Raw genomic sequence first — 17635 nt, 5'->3', positions numbered from 1 at the left:
AGCGGCAGGACATTTTGGTCACAGGAGCCCTTACACATGTGAACAAATCTTGAAAGCATCATACCATAAATTAGCTGCTTTTCCAAATTTGTACTGCTTAAAGTGGCTCGAAAACAAAAAGCCTCAGAATTTGAACATCTAAGGGAAGGGAGTTCCAGTGTCGTGAGGCAGCAACAGAGAATGCCTCTCTCCATATCCTCCTACAAGCCTGGCTTGCATGTTGGCATCATTCAAGAGCACATTCTCGGCTGATCTTTCAACATGCAGTGGGGCACAGGGAAGAAGGCACACTCTCTTAGGTATGTTGGGCCCAGGCCATGAGGAACTGGCCCCAATGGAAGCTGGCCTGGACTTTGAAACATTCCATGCTTCTAAATACCCTTCTCCATTGGAAGGCAGGAAGCATAGCAGCTCAGATGCTTCTGGGATGATCCTAAGCAGCAGTCACCTCTTTCCCCACAAGACCTCATAAGGAGAAGCATGCTGCCTATGGAGCTTCAGTTTGGTGGCTTGTTTGAGCCTCGCAAACACAGGGCATTGTCAAAAGGGTCGTAGAGATCACAAGAGGATCTCTTGGTCTTGTGCACTGGCCCTAGCTTGGTCGCAATGGAAAACAGTGGCGGCTTCTCCCATTATCTTTACTGCGTGTCTAATCCATCAACCAGGACCAGAATAAGCAGGCCCCACCTTACATCTTTTCCAACAAAAAAGGAAAAAAAAAATCAGTATTATAGAGAATGCAGTTGAAAGCCACATACCTGATGACAGTAAATTTAATAAACTCTGCTGAATCCAGTATCTTCCTCATGGAACTGATTTCAAGATAGCTGGGAGCTTTGAAAGACACTCCAGGAGGCATCCCATCCACCACCACGCAGCCAGGGTTGACTGTGATTTTTCGATAGGGCACTTTCACAGGGTACCCCAGGCCAATGGCTTCCCCTGATGAGAGAGAGAGGTTGTGAGAGTTATGTTGTACTGTCCTCCCGCTAGGCCACAAGGAAGGCAGAGTTTACTTCAAAATACTACACAGTAACAAGGGCAGGTAGTCATGCTGGCCACATGACCCGGAAGCTGTCTGCGGACAAACGCCGGCTCCCTCGGCCAATAAAGCGAGATGAGCGCCGCAACCCCAGAGTCGGTCACGACTGGACCTAATGGTCAGGGGACCCTTTACCTTTTTAACAAGGGCAGGATCATTATAAAAACAGAATCAACTTCAACGGAGATGTGCTTTTGCTGACCTTGTGGGACCGAACCCTTCCACTTATCTTCATTTAAACTTTTGGAAGTGCTGTTTTTAAAAATACTGATTAAAACATTACTCAAGGGTACGCAGTAACAACACCTCTTTCTTTTGCTGTTAAAAAGTGTGGCACTTAGTGTAACAACTTTATGGCGATTACTGGCACCTATATAAGAAGTGTCCTGCTGGATCAGAGTAAAAAAAAAGGTCCACTCCATTTCCTATGGTAATTGACAAGATGCCTATAGGAATCATAAATGGAGGGAATGACGGCAACAGCCCTTCCCCATCATTTGCCTCCCAACACATGGTATCCAGTGTCTCACACCGCTTTGGAATCAGGAAGATTCCATTTTGTTCCCATGACTAATAGCCTCCAGTAGATCTATCCTCTGCTAAGCATCTTTTAAAGCCATCTACTCCCATGGCTGTTATTGCGTGTTGTGTTCAAGAAGTTAATCAAGCATACTCCCTTTTGGTTGCCATCACTAATCAGATGTATGAAATCCACCAGACACCAGCTGGCAGTTTTTCTTCAAAGGCAGTCTTTCGATGACTACTGGTATTAAGTTTCATCTAACTAATTACCCCACTGTTTTTTAAATCACAGGTGTCAGTCGTTCCCATTGCATCATCCAAGGCTGCATGGAGACTGCAACATGAGCTACCTAACACAAACATGATAATGTGCACTTAAACCAAAGTGTATTTTTATATATGATCATATATAACTATAATAAAGCAACCTATTGAACTCAAGAAGCATCAAATGACAGCTATTTTCTAACGACTCAATACATGCTTTTCAGTGAAGTGGAATTACATATAGAACTCGGGAAAGAGGGAACAGAAATGTTTCCTTCAATTATGAAGTACAAAAGGATGAACTTATTTACTATATTTATAGACCACCTGTCAACCAGAGCACCTGCCAACCACCAACAGAAAACAGGTGCTAGCTAGGTGTGCAGGGACACATGCACTCAACGCCCAACTTCTGACTTTCCGAAGCATAAACGTCTCTTTTGCAGCTGCAGTCTTTTACAGCTCAGTCCTCTTTCAATTCAGGCCTCAAAGGTAGGCCTACTGCACCTTGGATTACAGAGTCTATGTTGCAAAATTAAAATTACCAAACTTCCGACTGAACAGGTCATTCACTTGTTCTCTCAGCTGTCGGGCCTTCTCTACTTTGGATGTTCTCTCGTCATCATCTGTAAAATTTGAAGAAACAAGAATTAAATCATATTTTGTGATTGACTTGAACTTTTTTAAAAAAAACAACAACAGATCTTGTTTAAACGCGAGCAAAGCCAATTTAAGTCAGTCTAGTTATTTAAAGAGCCCTGTTCTACTCATCTAGTGTTGCTCCTGTCCTATCACCAACTCCTTCTCAGCCTTAAGACTGTTAGTTCTTTGGGGTTTAAAGGAGTGGCAGGAGAGAGCCTGTGCCAAGTGTGTGCCCACTTTCTTAAGTGGCCTATAGGGCATGTCTCTACCAGGTGTACCTGCTGCTAAAGTCCTCTCTTTCTTTTAGTTTAAGTCACTAGACTTTAAAACAGGGCAGGGAAACCTGCACACACACTCCAGATGATGTTGGACTACATCTTCTAGCTGCATGGTTAATGGTCAATGATGATGGAGATGTTAACCAATAACATTTGGAGGCCATACATGCCCCATCCTTGCCTGAAAGATTAAAGGAAAGAGCACATAGCAGATATACAGGTGCCCCTTGGTGTTTTTCTCGAGCAACTGAAAAAAGTGAACTAATGCAGAAAATAACAAATTGACAAGCTCTTCCTCCAAGCTAGGAACCTCATGGAAGCATGGAGAAAGGGAGGCAGCTGGTTAACAACCTGTCAGCTAGCAGCACTCTCCCCTAGTTGAATCTTTGGTCAGTCAGTTCATTGCTTTGCAGCCCTCATTCTCCAATAGGAAATATAGCAAGGAAGTTCTCTAAACCCTTGTGCAAGTTCTAAGGACAGTCTGCGGTTGGCAGGTGGGAAGCCAGCGTGTTCCTGTAAGCAGAGCAATCCAACTCAGGAAGGCTGCTTTCAGTTCCTGTAAATCATCAATAAGATAGCCCTTGTCTTTGCAGCACTGCTTGTTCTGGGAAATGAAAGTAAGGAACATAGGGCTTCTATGTCACACTCAATTTGCAAAGTGAGAACTATTAGCAATAGTTAAGAATGTCTGCTTCTTCTCTTTCAAGCTCTTGGGAGCTTAGCTTCAAGATACGTTTGCAAGTAACACAGAAGAATACGGCTTATTATGACTAGTATCTTATGTGATATCTGCTGGCACACGAACTAGAATTAGAAGTATGACAGGAACAAAAATATTGAACTGGAAAAAGACACTGTCTTTAAAACGGCTTTTGAAAATGCAAGGTAGGGGGGGAAATGGGCAGAGTACCTGGTATAGTCACTTGGATGATGTTAAGATCTTCCACTCCAGAAGCTGTGTTCACCACCGGATCAGGCACACTTACAGTGTTTATCACGGTGTTTGATAGACTTGTTCTTCCTTACAAAACGTATGATTTCAAAGCATTAACACCAAAAGGACTCGAATCTCATTTCGTATTATGAGTACTGCCCAGTAAAAAAGTATCAAGAACAAATAAGACTGAACTCAAAAGAATGGCCAGCATACAAGGCAGATCGAAGTCCTAATTGGAGGACAGCTGTTGGCCCCCACCCAACCATATCCAGTGCCAAATCTGTCCACGTTCTAACAGGAGTGCTGCTTTACTCCTTGCAGAGGATGGCAGTGTCTCTGCACTCCAAAAGGATAAGGAACTCTCCCAACAAAGACTTCATCACACACACTATGCCCTATTTGAATTTCAGAACACATCTGAGGTCATAGCACTCCAGGGAGACAGCGGAAGGGGAGGAAACTGCACACGTAGACTGGCAGCTAGCTAGAGAGATTTGGAATGAGAGCTGAGATGTTGAGAGCAGAAGACCAGTAACTTGGTCTCTGCAGCTCTTGTCACTTCTTTGATATAGTAACCTAATAGCACTTTCAAGACACAAGACTCTTCCTTATTCCAAGGTGCAAGGCCCAAAAGCAATGACTTGATTTATGCTATCACAGAACCCTTGGATTACTTTAATTCGCTCCCCTGAATTGTTCCCTACTGATCAGTGTTGCCATCTTATGAACACAACGAAGTCAGTGCCGTTGAGGGCTTAACTCTGAGACAAAACTCACTCTGAGGACTTGGAACAGCAGCAGCGCTTTCTTTAATTGCTGCCTCGAACATCTCAGGCCTGCAAAGAAACATGGTGGAAGTTTTGGCATAAGAATATAAAGAAGTGCGATCAATAAGTAAACACAACTGCAGCTTCATTTCCCTCTGAGGTGAAGCTGATCATTCTAAAATACAGTGGTACCTCGGGTTACATACGCTTCAGGTTACAGACTCCGCTAACCCAGAAATAGTGCTTCAGGTTAAGAACTTTGCTTCAGGATGAGAACAGAAATCGGGCTCCAGCGGCGCGGCAGCAGCAGGAGGCCCCATTAGCTAAAGTGGTGCTTCAGGTTAAGAACAGGTTTCAGGTTAAGTACGGACCTCCGGAACGAATTAAGTACTTAACCTGAGGTACCACTGTACCATAGCATGGCCGGTCAAGTGGATGGAGGAGAAAGCGCAATGACCATTCCTCCCAAATGCATGCAGTCTTGCTCCCTGTAAATTCCACTTGTCTTGGATATCCCTCCCTGAAGCCCTCTCTCATCTCAGGGAAGCTCCGAACCCTTCAGCCAAACATTAAAGCAAAAGGAAAGTGAACCTATTAAGTTATCCATGTGCATCCTGAACCAAGAAGTTTAAACACTTTGACTGCATTCAGACATCACACTAAACCAATGTGATGTGATGTGAATCAGCCAGGACAAGCCTGCGAGCCTCAGGCCTGCAGCACACTTCCTCCTCCTGTGGAAAGGCTGCAAGAGTTGGGAAGTTTTCTAACTGTGATTAATGTTAATGTGGTTAATGAAACCATGATCCAAGCCTGTTCATCCATGACCAGTCAGGTCCACCCGGGCAGCACAAAAGCAAAATCCTCTTGTGCATCTGGTACCCAGTGGTACACTGCCTCTGATCCTGTAGGCTGGGTTCCATTTGGCTATCCTCCACCAATTTGTTCCTTTACTGCATATTGTCCTCTAGCATGAGACACATCTCCACAAATGGAGTTACCTGTTTTGTGCCCCTGAGTTATAAAAGGCTCAAACTCCTCCTGAGAGGACTCAAGGGTGTGTAGTTATCAACTGAAACACTGCATGGACTTTTGTGTCCAGCTCAGCTTATTGTTTTTTAATGTTACAGTGTGATGGGTCAACCCCTTATTTTGACCTCAGGGTCAGCTAATATGGTTACAAACCCTTCTTTCTAAATTTCACTTTTGTGCTCTTCATTCAGTGCTACACCCTCCCCCACTCCAGGACAAATACGAGTGCTACCAGCTCAGTGCCTGCCTTTGTTTTATCTTCATTATTCTTCCGGGAAATAACAGGAGGTACTGAGTAAGTCTTATATGGAAGAAAGTAAACAAGGTTTTAATTCCAGATGCGCTCAGAAATGCAATGCGTTCATGTTAGCTTATGGCCAGAATGCCAATGCACTGAAAGCTGTCCCAGTAGATTTAGTGAAGACAAAAGAAAACAAGACTGAACAGATAAAAGGCAGGCACTAGCAACTGCGTAATTATTTCATGTATTATACAAGGCAACAAGGTGTTTTACTTTAAGCTATACCTGTCCAATTTGCCTTTTGGATTTGCAAAATGCCTTTATCACTATTCACTTTCAGACAACACAAGTGGCATATTTGGATATGACAAGATCCTTCTTAAGAAGTGACCTTCAACCAGCTGAAAACATTAGCAACTATACAATACAGTCATACCTTGGTTTTCGAACCCGGAAGTGACTGTTCCGGCTTGCGAACTATTTTTGGAAGCCGAAATTCCGATGGGGCTTCCGCAGCTTCTGATTGGTTGCAGGAGCTTCCTGCAGCCAACAGAAGCCACAATTTGGTTTTCAAACGTTTTGGAAGTCAAACGGACTTCCAGAACAGATCCCGGAAGACTTCCAAAGTATGACTGTTTACAGTATTCACTCTATTCAACACTCAGTAACAGAGTGCCTCCTGTCATCCTAACTGGACATTTTAATCTTACTTTGATTAAGTTCTGCTTTCACCTATCAAGTAAACCAAAAACCCACAGGGCCACTTTGTTTCTATCTCTGACAGAGAAATTTATTCTGAAGTTTGCACAGCAATATTTGGAGCCATGCTCTTGAGGTCATCTGGATTTAAAACATTTGGTTTGCTGATTTGGGTCTCAAATATGGAGTTTGCAAGTGATCCCTTATCAACTGATTTTAAAATGCTGCTTGCTCAGCTAGAAACCTTACTTTGTGAGGAGTCTTATGACTATGAACAAATGAAATATTTGCATTTATTAGTTGTTATTCCAAAAGTTTGAAACAAGGTTGCCCAAGTCTTACAGAAGCCTACCATGAATATTGCTAGTCTAAAATACAGCCTCGTTTCTCTGATGGAAGAATCCAGCATCTGTCTAGACTGAACTCTGTATTTAAGTTGTTCAGAGATGCCAGTCATGTGGTACGCATTGCATTTGGCTTACTTTTTAATGATAAATTTTATCTTAGCTTTGTTTCGGAGGATCTTTTCCAATCTTGGAATGCCAAACGTGGAAGGGCGACGGAATGGCACTCCCTCGGGAAGGCCTTCAACATAGAAATCTTCAGGGTAAGACTCAAAGAGCGCAAAAGGGACTTTCACAGGCTCCGTCAGTCCAAGAGCTTCCCCTAAAACAAAATGTATTTCACAATATTTGAGGTGGGGCTGGACCTTTGCTGAATTTCTCTCACACATTTACATTCTAGTGGTTACTAGAGCTAAGCCAAAACACGAAGGGACGAGGCTTTTCGTGAGAGTTGACCCTCCACAAAAAGTCCCCAATTCCAGTTATATTTGATAGAGGGAATAGAACAGGTGGCAAAATAATCATTTTGTAGTGCAGTCGCCCCTTTAGCAGGAGACAATCGGTAATACATTCTGCACATTCTTCTTCCCTTCAGAGCATTATTTTGTAGTGAAAGGTGATTACGGAACACTGCTCTTTTGGAGAAGACATTTTGGAGAGGGCAAAAGTACTTTTTGCTTTGTAAAAAGAAACACCACACAAATTTCACTCAGCCCTTATGCACATTAGCAGGGTTTCAACCAATATTTAAAATCAGCACGAAAATCCAGAATCTGCAGGTGTTTTTTTGCCAAATAATATTTATTAGTTTTCCAAATTTTTAACAAATCAATGCCAAATTACATCTAATTTAATACAAATTTTCCAAAAAGTTGACTTCCTGCTCTTTATCCCAGACATATCTCTACTTTCCCCCACTGCTACTTGATATTACATATTTCTAATTCACATTTCATTCCTTATATTCCATTTACAATTATTTATTTTTTAGTTTTTTCCTTTCCCATTATCCAGCAGTTGTTGACTTATCAATTCCTGCTTGTATATTTACATAACAGTAACATAGTCCCTTAAAGAACAAAAGAGGCTATACATCCAGAATCTACAGATATTATCCATATGCCGATGTACCAAATTAAGAAAACAGGTTACTGCAGCAGCTTAACCTCTTTCCTTTCACGCAAGAGAATCAGTTTGTTGCTGCAAAAAACAGGATAGAAAGCCAAATCACAATAATCACATTCTGTTACATTTATTATCTGTGAGTTCTCAACTGCAGTTTTAAAGTGGTACAGTTAAGACTTCGATTTACCAACTTAAAAATAAGAACTAGGCTGTAAATTTATGGATGTATCAAATATTTTGCTGATAAAGTTCCCCTCAGACGTGCTAAGATAATGTTTTAAAAGGCGCAGTATGCTTACCACATTTCTCATTGAAAAGGTTTTCAACTTTTTGCTTCAGGTCAGTAATCTTGGCATTCCAGGCCTCTGTTAAAACATCAAAAGAAAGTCAATTATCTGCACCCTGATCCACTTTTTAACTTCTATGGAAATATCAAGTGATGTTATCTGGATGCCTCTGTACAATGAGCAAGAAAAAACTAGTAGCAAGTTCCACATATAAAGGGGGAAATGGGTTTGTCCTAGATGCAACTTACGTAACTTTTCTCTTTTTAGGTACTAGGCATAAGGCAAGCAGCCCCTAAGTAATTAAATTCCTAACAGAGTTACCAACAAAAAATGAGGATTTCTATTGCTTTGTTTACATTTATACACTGCACTTTAATGCCCAAACTGGGAAGAGTGTAAATATATTATCTAGTTAGTGAATCAGACTGAATTCAAGTAGGCAACTGACAGGAATAAAGAGCAGGAATAAGTGGCTAGTGGCATGCAGTTTGGAAGGAGACAGTTTTCCCCAGAACTTACCAAAAGAGAACTCTCTTCCTCTTGGTTTAAAGCCTACATTGGATCCATTGGTTTGAGGATTAGTTTTAACTTCTGGGGTTTGTGTCTTGTTAGCAAGACCTGTGTTAACACACACACAATACATCCCATGTAAATTAATGACTTTCTAGTGTACAACAAGAACATGCAAGACTAGAATTTCCAATACTACTCTAAAAATTCAAATCTGCTGAGATCTTAGTGGACATGGCACAAGTGCTCAGTTACCCTTGAAAATAATATTAACAAGCAGCTACCCCATTTTTCAAGGAAGTGTGCTTTTTAAAGTTATTAATCTTGCTGTTCAGCTACTTTATTTGGATTCAACTAATTTATCATCTAAAACGCATACAGTTAAACTGTTGAAATCAGCCCTTTTCATAGCTACACACACACACCAAACACACATGGTCCCAACTCATGTGAGTAGATTTCCCCTGTTCTATTGCCAGAAAAGCCAGAAATGCACATTTTAGAGGATGTTGTTTTATTCACTTCAACACTCACAACCCACACAACTGGAAAGGTAACACAGACATCTCTCTATACAATAATTGGAAAATGAGAAGTGGGTGGGTGGGGAATTAGGGGCTGTCAGTGTGTCTGGCTGCTAACCAGAAGGTTGGTGGTTCAAGCCCACCGGATGGCTGTGGGCAGGATTCGTGGGGGGCTTTGACTATGTGACCTCAGGATTCCTGCCAACTCTATGATTAAGAATGAGAAGATTTTCTGATGGCTCTTCTTCCCCTCCCCCACAGCAGACTAAGCTTCCAGAGAAGCTCTGTTCTGCAGACAGAAGAAACCCTCATTCAATAACCAGTACAAGCCAAGCTACTTATTCTCATGCAAACATATTTAGCCAAGTCCATACCTTCGTCTACAGTAACTTCAATCTCTGGAATCTTGGAGTTGCTTACAGGACTTTGTGCAGAGTTTGAGCTGTTCGGACTTTGGGGTTCTAAAAAGAAAGGAAGTTTGTTTATTGTTTATAAAGCTCTATGTAGATATGCTTGTTTCAGACAGTGTCCCCTGCCACAATTAACTAGCATGCCTAAAGCGGCATGGGGCAGAGAGACTTCTTGAAATGCTTATGCTAGTTTCCAAACTATTTACTCCATCTGTTTTGTGTAAAGGAGGCATGTGAGAACACCTGCTGGATTTCAGATCTCTTGCTTTGAAAACTCAAACACCGTGCGGTGCGTGAAGATGACATCCCTTTCCTTTGTAACTGGTGGTTAGTCACTTACCCGAAGTATTCACTTTACTAGCCAATCCAGGAGGCAAATAAGAGGTGACAAGTTCTGGCCTATAAATTAGAAAATGCATTTTTAACAGGATGCTCTCATAACAGTGCAAGTATCTTACATACAATATTTGTACTCGTCCATCTTCATGCTGGCAAGCAAACACACAACTACAGCCAAGTTTAAACAGGGTGATGGAATCCTGAGAAGCCTCAAGTGAGTGGGCGGTGCAAGCAACTGTTGCTGCTGGCATTGCCTGGGAACAGGGGGAAGAATGAAGGGGAGAAATCTCCAAGCGGGATGGCAGAGGGAAGCAAGTGAGAGGCCCAGGCAGCCGTCACCAGGGTGGGGTTGGCGAGCAATACAAGCAGGGACAGAACCCCTTGTAAAAACCATATGAATCCTATAACAGCTACATGGGGTGGGAGTGGGGAGGAAGATCTCCAGTAAGAGATGGGTTTTAATTATAATTAAGGAGGGAGGAGGCAACTGTAGATGTGACCGGTGTAACTTTCCAATTTGTACATACCCAAATATTAATATCTGTTTCAACATCACTTTAACAACAGCTATTTTCCAGAGATAAAATATGAAATTTCTAAGTTGCCCAAATGTGCAAAATGCAACAGCCACTCAAAATTATGTGTGTCTACCTGACATGTTCTAATGATCTTGTTAAGAGGGCCCAATGGCTACAGTTCTAAAAGTAGAACCTGGCAACTAATAACCACCTGCCCAACCCCTCAAGTTAAATGCTGCCGTCATATTCACACATTTGAAATCAGTGATTTCGACACACATAAACTGTACATAGCACCCCCTGCAAAGGTGACTGATGTCCTAAGAATGATTACTTGAATGTCTGTTTCATCCATCCTGCATGTAAGCTTGCTTCACATTTCCATGATATCCCACAGTGAAGTATGGCTGAGTTGGTAGACCATGAGTCTCTTAATCTCAATGTTGTGGGTTCAAGCCCCATGGTGGGTAAAAGATTCCTGCATTGCAGGGAGATGAACCAAATGACCCTCCCAACTCCACAATTCTATGGTTCCATGATTCTATCTAGCCATCTGGAAATAGCACTAACCATTAGTGTGTCACACTCTATGGCGGGATGCCCTTGAGTCTGGTCTGGAAGCTTCAGCGAGTGTAGAATGCTGTGGCTAGACTGATGCTGGAAGCAGGCTACTGTCAACACACGACACTGTTGCTAAAAGACTTGCACTGGCTTCCCATCTGCAACCAAGCCAGGTTCAAGGTTCTTCTGCTAGTGTGCAAAGCCCTGAATAACTTACGCCCAGAATACTTTAAGTACTGCCTTTCCCTGTATATGCCAAATTGATCACTGAGATCATCTGATGGAGCTTGGTGGTCCTCCATGGACCAGAAGTGCAACTCATACGAACAAGGTTATGACTTCAGTGTTATGGGCCCAACTCTGGAATTCCCACCAGAACTTAGACAGGCACCATCCCTGCTGAGTTTCAGATGACTGGTTAAAATTGCTTTATTTCAGGAGGCCTTTACATCAGGAATGCTTCTCTGATGTTGTGAAATTTCCTGATGTTCTTTGTTTAAATTTCTGGGGTTTAATTTCTTCTAAATTTTATATATTTTTATCGTTGCAAGCTGCTTTGAGACCTAGATGCTGAAAAGCAGGATCTAAATTTTAACAGCAACAGCAACATCACTTTAGACCTAGGTATTAAAGTTCCCTGTTGGTGTAATAAGTTAAGACTGAGGCTGCATTTGCAGATAGCATTTTGAGATTTTCCAGAACAAGCATTTTTTGCTTTAAAAAACAACAGTAAAGCAATAAAATTGTAAACTTAAAAATAGTAAAGAGATTAACCACCAGCTTACTTTTTCACAATAAATTTGATTTTTCCACTCCCTCGGACAATCCTTTCCAGGCGTGGGATTCCAAACCATGTTGGACTTCGAAAGGGGATGCCTTCAGGTAAACCTTCTACATACAAATGCTCAGGGTTTGACTCAAACACAGGATAAGGAACTTTTACTGCTTCACTCAGACCCAGAGCTTGTCCTAGAAAGAAGGTCACAAGTTGGCAGGGATTCAATAGACCATTAGGCATCAAAGTTCTGCTTTCAAAGGAAGGCTACTCCCCTCCTTTTTATTTATTTATTCTATTTAAAATATTTATATTCCATTTATAAATCTCAAAGAAATTCACACAATGTACATAAAAATCATTAAAATTTCCAAGTAGTCATAACACGTAATTTAATATCCAGATCTGACATCCTTGACTTTCACAGCTTTACACATATAGCCTTTCCCAAAATATATATAAAGGCAATTGGTCAAAATGCTACAACAATGTAGAAAAAATTGTGTTTTTTACTTCTACAGTATTTTCATCAAGCAACGGTACTACAAGGTGAATATCCAACAGTTAACTTACCAAATTTTAGATTAAATATCTCTTCTACTTGCTTCCTCAGTTTTGTGATTCTGACATTCCAATCTTCTTTGACTGGGAATTAAAAATAAATACACATATATACAATGTATGCTTCCATCTGTAAACGTGCAATGATGGCACTTAGTGAGAGATCAATTCAAACATGTAACCTACAGATTTACATGTGTATAAATACATATCCTTAGATGCAGGCTATGAAATGAAAGCGAACAAGCTATAATTTTGCTCTATGGTGGGAAATTCAGATCATTTGGGTTCTCAAAGCATCACTTGCTGTTGTTAGTGATCTGAGTCACTTTACATAAGGCAACATCTAGATTAATGAAAATAAGGGACAGCAGGAAAATCACAGTAATGATAAAAATGCTTTCAGATATATCATCTCATATTTAGCTTTAACAACGAAGACAATGAGTGATGGTGATCCAATGATGATAATGTGCCCCCAGAAGAAATCCATCAGAAAAACTGAAAGAGAGATAGTTTCTGGTGTTCCTTCTTCCCTCCTGCAGTGCTCTGTAGCCCTCAACATGATACAGAAGGGATCACCAAAAACTGTCCTTCCCTTCCCATTCTGATAATGGATTGCACCCTTCAATAATCACCATTGGAACTGCACCATATTCTTGTTACCCTGGCCATTGACAGTTAAGATATTTTGCTTTGTAGAATCAACCTCTTCTGTTTAACCTAATTTAATAAATAGCAATGATATATGTGGCCTTTTAGGTGGGATGTTTTCAATATATTCCCCCCATCTTAATGAATGCATTTAGCACAGAGAAACAAGTGAATACCAAAGCTCCAAAAGTTCGCAACCCATCTCTATGAATAAATGGGATCTGAATACATTAAGGAGGAGAGAAAAAGCATCTCTCCAAGTAGTGTGTGGAAGTAATGCTGTCTGTGTTTAATAATAATAATAATAATAATAATAATTTATTATTTGTACCCCGCCCATCTGGCCAGGTTTCCCCAGCCACTCTGGGCGGCTTCCAACAGAGATAAAAAATACACTAAAATGTCACATATTAAAAACTTCCCTGAACAGGGCTGCCTTCAGATGTCTTCTGAATGTCAGGTAGTTGTCCATCGCCTTGACATCCGATGGGAGGGCATTCCACAGGGCGGGCGCCACCACCGAGAAGGCCCCCTGCCTGGTTCCCTGCAACTTGGCCTCCCGCAGTGAGGGAACCGCCAGAAGGCCCTCGGAGCTGGACCTCAGTGTCCGGGCAGAACAATGGGGGAGGAGACGCTCCTTCAGATATACTGGACCGAGGCCATTTAGGGCTTTAAAGGTCAGCACCAACACTTTGAATTGTGCTCGGAAACGTACTGGGAGCCAATGTAGGTCTTTCAAGACCGGTGTTATATGGTCTCGGCGGCCGCTCCCAGTCACCAGTCTAGCTGCCGCATTCTGTATTAGTTGTAGTTTCCGGGTCACCTTCAAAGGTAGCCCCACGTAGAGCGCATTGCAGTAGTCCAAGCGGGAGATAACCAGAGCATGTACCACTCTGGCGAGACAGTCCGCAGGCAGATAGGGTCTCAGCCTACGTACCAGATGGAGCTGGTAAACAGCTGCCCTGGATACAGATTTGACCTGTGCCTCCATGGACAGCTGTGAGTCCAAAGGCTGCGCACCTGGTCCTTCAGGGGCACAGTTACCCCATTCAGGACCAGGGAATCCTCCACACCTGCCCGCCTCCTGTCCCCCAAAAACAGTACTTCTGTCTTGTCAGGATTCAACCTCAATCTGTTAGCCGCCATCCATCCTCCAACCGCTTCCAGACACTCACACAGGACTCACACTTCATAAATGCCCATCTTACCAGGCATGTTTGTTCTTGGTTGAGTAACCTCTGCAGGAGTGATTGTTAGCAGTTCTGGCCTGTAATTAAATAAAAATAAAAATAAAAATTAATACATAGTGGAAGGGAGGTAGTCCGTACTGTACAATCTTTAGTACTTCTACCCTTGAACTATCCAAGTCACAGTACTAATCGATTACACTCGATTACACTGTGAAGCTGACTTAAAAAATAAGAATAAAGTACCAGCTCAAAGCAATGAACTTTAAAAAGCAAAATAGCAGATATCAGCAAAATACAAAGGTTCCAAGAGCCCATTCGAAACATATAAAACTATCAAGTTAGTGAATTGAATTTTGGTTGATAATAGGGTTTTGTATTTTTAACAAAAGGGTGCCATCTAAAATGAATGTTGCTTATTTCACATATCATTTAACCGTTTCTGTATTTCCAATCCAGGGTTGATTTACAATGTAAGAATGAAGAAAGAAAACAATCCTTCAGTAACAGTTTAGATATTTGAAATAAGTTCAAGGGTGAAGTAGATCTCTTCTATCCAAGACAAGTTGCTAGAGAAATCAGAGATAGAAAGAAACACCTGGCGAAAGTTGTATATTCCTATAGATATATTTCCAGCCTCTAACACACATCAAGAAAAACTGTTGGCATTTTTTTGGCATTGACAAATTTAATCTAAAAAAACAGAAATGCTAAGAAAACTCATCTTACTTTTTTATTACAAATTTTATTCTGTTGCCCACTTGAAGAATTTTCTCCAACCGAGGAATTCCATACCAGGACGGACTCCGAAATGGAATGTTCTCTGGCAGACCTTCCACAAAAAGATCAGTGGGGTGCGCCTCAAATTTCTGGTAAGGGACAGCCTTTGGTTCAGTGCTCCCCAGTGCCTCAGCTGTTGGAAGAAGCCAGACCATTTGTAATTTCACAACATGGGCAAAACTCAGACAAGAACCCTAGTTTCAGTCTTTAATTAAACTAATAGTCAATGCATTTTATGAACAAGGACCCCTTACTGAAAGGACATACAGGTGAGTACAGAGCCTTTTCCCAATTACGGCTAAACTCCCTGCAGTCTGCCTCCCCATGTCCTTTTCTCTTCTGCTGCAGTCTAATATCCCAAGCATATGTGGTACAGAGAAAAAAGGGCATTGGGAATTGATGTGTATTTCCATTCCTGCCCTGCACACCCCTCTTCAATCAAGCACTTTCTAGGTAATTGGGGCAGATCATGTCTTGACAGCCCTGGATCTGCCAGATGCAGCTTGGCTCCTGAAAGCACCCCATTTTGATGCCACTGAACCCAGTTAAAAGGTAAAAAAATATGTTAAGAGGCATTCTTAACTCTCTTTGCTACAAACAGAAAGCAAACAATTGAATTTTAGTGGTTGCTAACTGGAAAGCAATCTCTGATCTGCATGCCAGTCCTGAACCCACCACCACCAAAACTGAACAATGAATTGTTGCCAAGTGAACTTACCAAATTTTCTGCAAAATAACTGGTCGACAAGCTTCCTTAGTTTGGTGATTCGGGCATACCATTCTTCTTTCACTGTGATCAGTGGTAAAAACAAGAATTTGATTTAAACGTTTAACATTCTGAAGCTAAAAAACTGTTGATTTGGTAAAACTTTATTGACTTTGCCATCCTTCCCCCTTGGAGTTACAGTGGCGAAAGAGGGCAAGTGCATAAAAGCAGAGAGGAAAGGGGTAAACTTATAGGCCTCCAGAGATGGAAATGTAGAGTCCAATATCTTCTGGAAGGCCACAGGCCCTCTGCCCCTGGCATAAAAGGAAGTTGTCCCCAGGAGTCCTCACAAGCTTACAGGTAGCAGGTAGCAAAGAAGCAGAGAAAAATAGATGCTATGTTGCTTTACTTCCTTCAACCCAACAAATACATTTTTAGAGTTAAGATTCACCTCTTGAGGCCTAGCTCAAGAGATGAAAATTGTTTTAATTTGTTCACTGGAACATTCTTCTGCCCTTCACCGAATGTTTCCAAGATGGCTTGCAAATATATACAAGATCAATTTTAAGTATCAAATACAATTCAATCATAAAACAAAAATCACAAGCAGCATTAAAGCCTTTAAAAGTATTAAAGGAAGTACTAATAGATTCTTTTAAAAGTCTTCATCTGCCACCAAAACAGCAGCAGCACCAATGCCAGGCAAGCCACCTGGAGGAAAGAGTGCCAGACAGGTGCCACAACCAATAATGCCTTCACTTAATTTACCATCCACCTCACCTAAGAAACGTTGGTCAAATCTGACCCAACAGCAATACCCTAAACACATTTATTTAACTGACTGCATGTTGTATACTTTTAGTTATGCTGTGAACTTGGATTTAGGTCTCTCGGGAAATTCTGTGCCGCAATTGTCTTTAGAACACGTAATACTGTATTTTCTTTGACAGCCTTTCAGAGAACAATGTTGTTGGGCAGCCATCATAAATACAATCAATGAATAAAATAAACACAGCCACCAACTCCACATACCCCTTACCTCCTGCAACAGGTTTGTCTAACGGTAGATCTTCTCGCGTTGAATTTAGCAGCTCATGCCTGCAAACATTTTAGGGCATATTTTTGTTAACCAACATACTACTATTACACCACCACTACTTTTACCCCATAGCAACCATTATTTCATCCATCAAATAAAACTCTCCCCCCCCCCCCCCATCTTACCAACAGGAATGGGAGGGATACACAAATTATAACAGAAATCGCCAAGGGCTGTATCCAAATGAAATTAATGTACTCAAGTTACTCATGTTCATTATTTTCAATAGGTCAACTCTGAGGAGGACTTGCATTGGATACAATACAATACCTAAAGCATGAAGCTCATAATACTGTGACAGGGTAAAAACTTCTAGTCGGCAATCTGCTAAAGACGATTGGTTATGGAATATTTTCTGAAGTACTTCCTCACTGGTAAGCAAAGATGTAACTTACAGATGGGTAGTGTACATTTTTTTCAAGATCAGAGAGCCTCATACTTATTAAAGAGCAAGTGTTTTCAGAATAATTTCGCAAGAAACTTTATGCAATACGCCATGGTGATAATTTGACAGTAATAACCAATGGCAAAAACAAACATTTGGTTATTTCAAAGCCTGAATAAAATTAGGTCTATCAGCAAAAATCTGAAGACTGCTCAGAAGAATCCGCAGTAGCAGCACCCCAATATATATTCTGACTATTTGAACAATACTTGGTTCCACCTGACTGCAGCAGAGGGAGAGATGGGATAGCTGAATTGTTTCCATTCAAGGTGGCATAACCTTGAATTATTTCAGTTCAAGTTATAACAACTACCACACAATTTTATCAAATGGTGCCTGCCTTTATTTATTTTCCTGATCCCTCTTGTGCAAAATGTCTTTGA

The 17635-nt window shown here is 41.3% G+C and overlaps 1 protein-coding gene across 10 annotated transcripts in view; it reads right to left on the bottom strand.

Annotated features, from left to right (window-relative positions):
• GTF2I (general transcription factor IIi) overlaps positions 1–17635 on the bottom strand; it is a 56731-nt gene that overhangs the window by 3711 nt on the left and 35385 nt on the right. For all 10 annotated transcript variants that reach the window (XM_081843470.1, XM_081843472.1, XM_081843474.1 and 7 more), the window contains 15 exons: positions 16748–16806; positions 15721–15792; positions 14952–15135; positions 14244–14302; positions 12394–12465; positions 11831–12014; positions 9968–10026; positions 9592–9678; positions 8703–8801; positions 8196–8261; positions 6910–7093; positions 4466–4524; positions 3662–3772; positions 2377–2457; positions 759–942 (listed from right to left, as the gene is read on the bottom strand). In XM_081843470.1, the coding sequence (XP_081699596.1) occupies positions 759–942; positions 2377–2457; positions 3662–3772; positions 4466–4524; positions 6910–7093; positions 8196–8261; positions 8703–8801; positions 9592–9678; positions 9968–10026; positions 11831–12014; positions 12394–12465; positions 14244–14302; positions 14952–15135; positions 15721–15792; positions 16748–16806 (1560 nt within the window). The remainder of the gene's footprint in view (positions 1–758; positions 943–2376; positions 2458–3661; positions 3773–4465; positions 4525–6909; positions 7094–8195; positions 8262–8702; positions 8802–9591; positions 9679–9967; positions 10027–11830; positions 12015–12393; positions 12466–14243; positions 14303–14951; positions 15136–15720; positions 15793–16747; positions 16807–17635) is intronic.

The sequence above is a fragment of the Podarcis erhardii genome, assembly GCF_964252035.2.
Source record: "Podarcis erhardii genome assembly, chromosome: 16".
Taxonomy (NCBI): domain Eukaryota; kingdom Metazoa; phylum Chordata; class Lepidosauria; order Squamata; family Lacertidae; genus Podarcis; species Podarcis erhardii.
The sequence above is the reverse complement of the archived record's forward strand: the minus strand, read 5'-3'. Positions and strand labels throughout refer to the sequence as shown.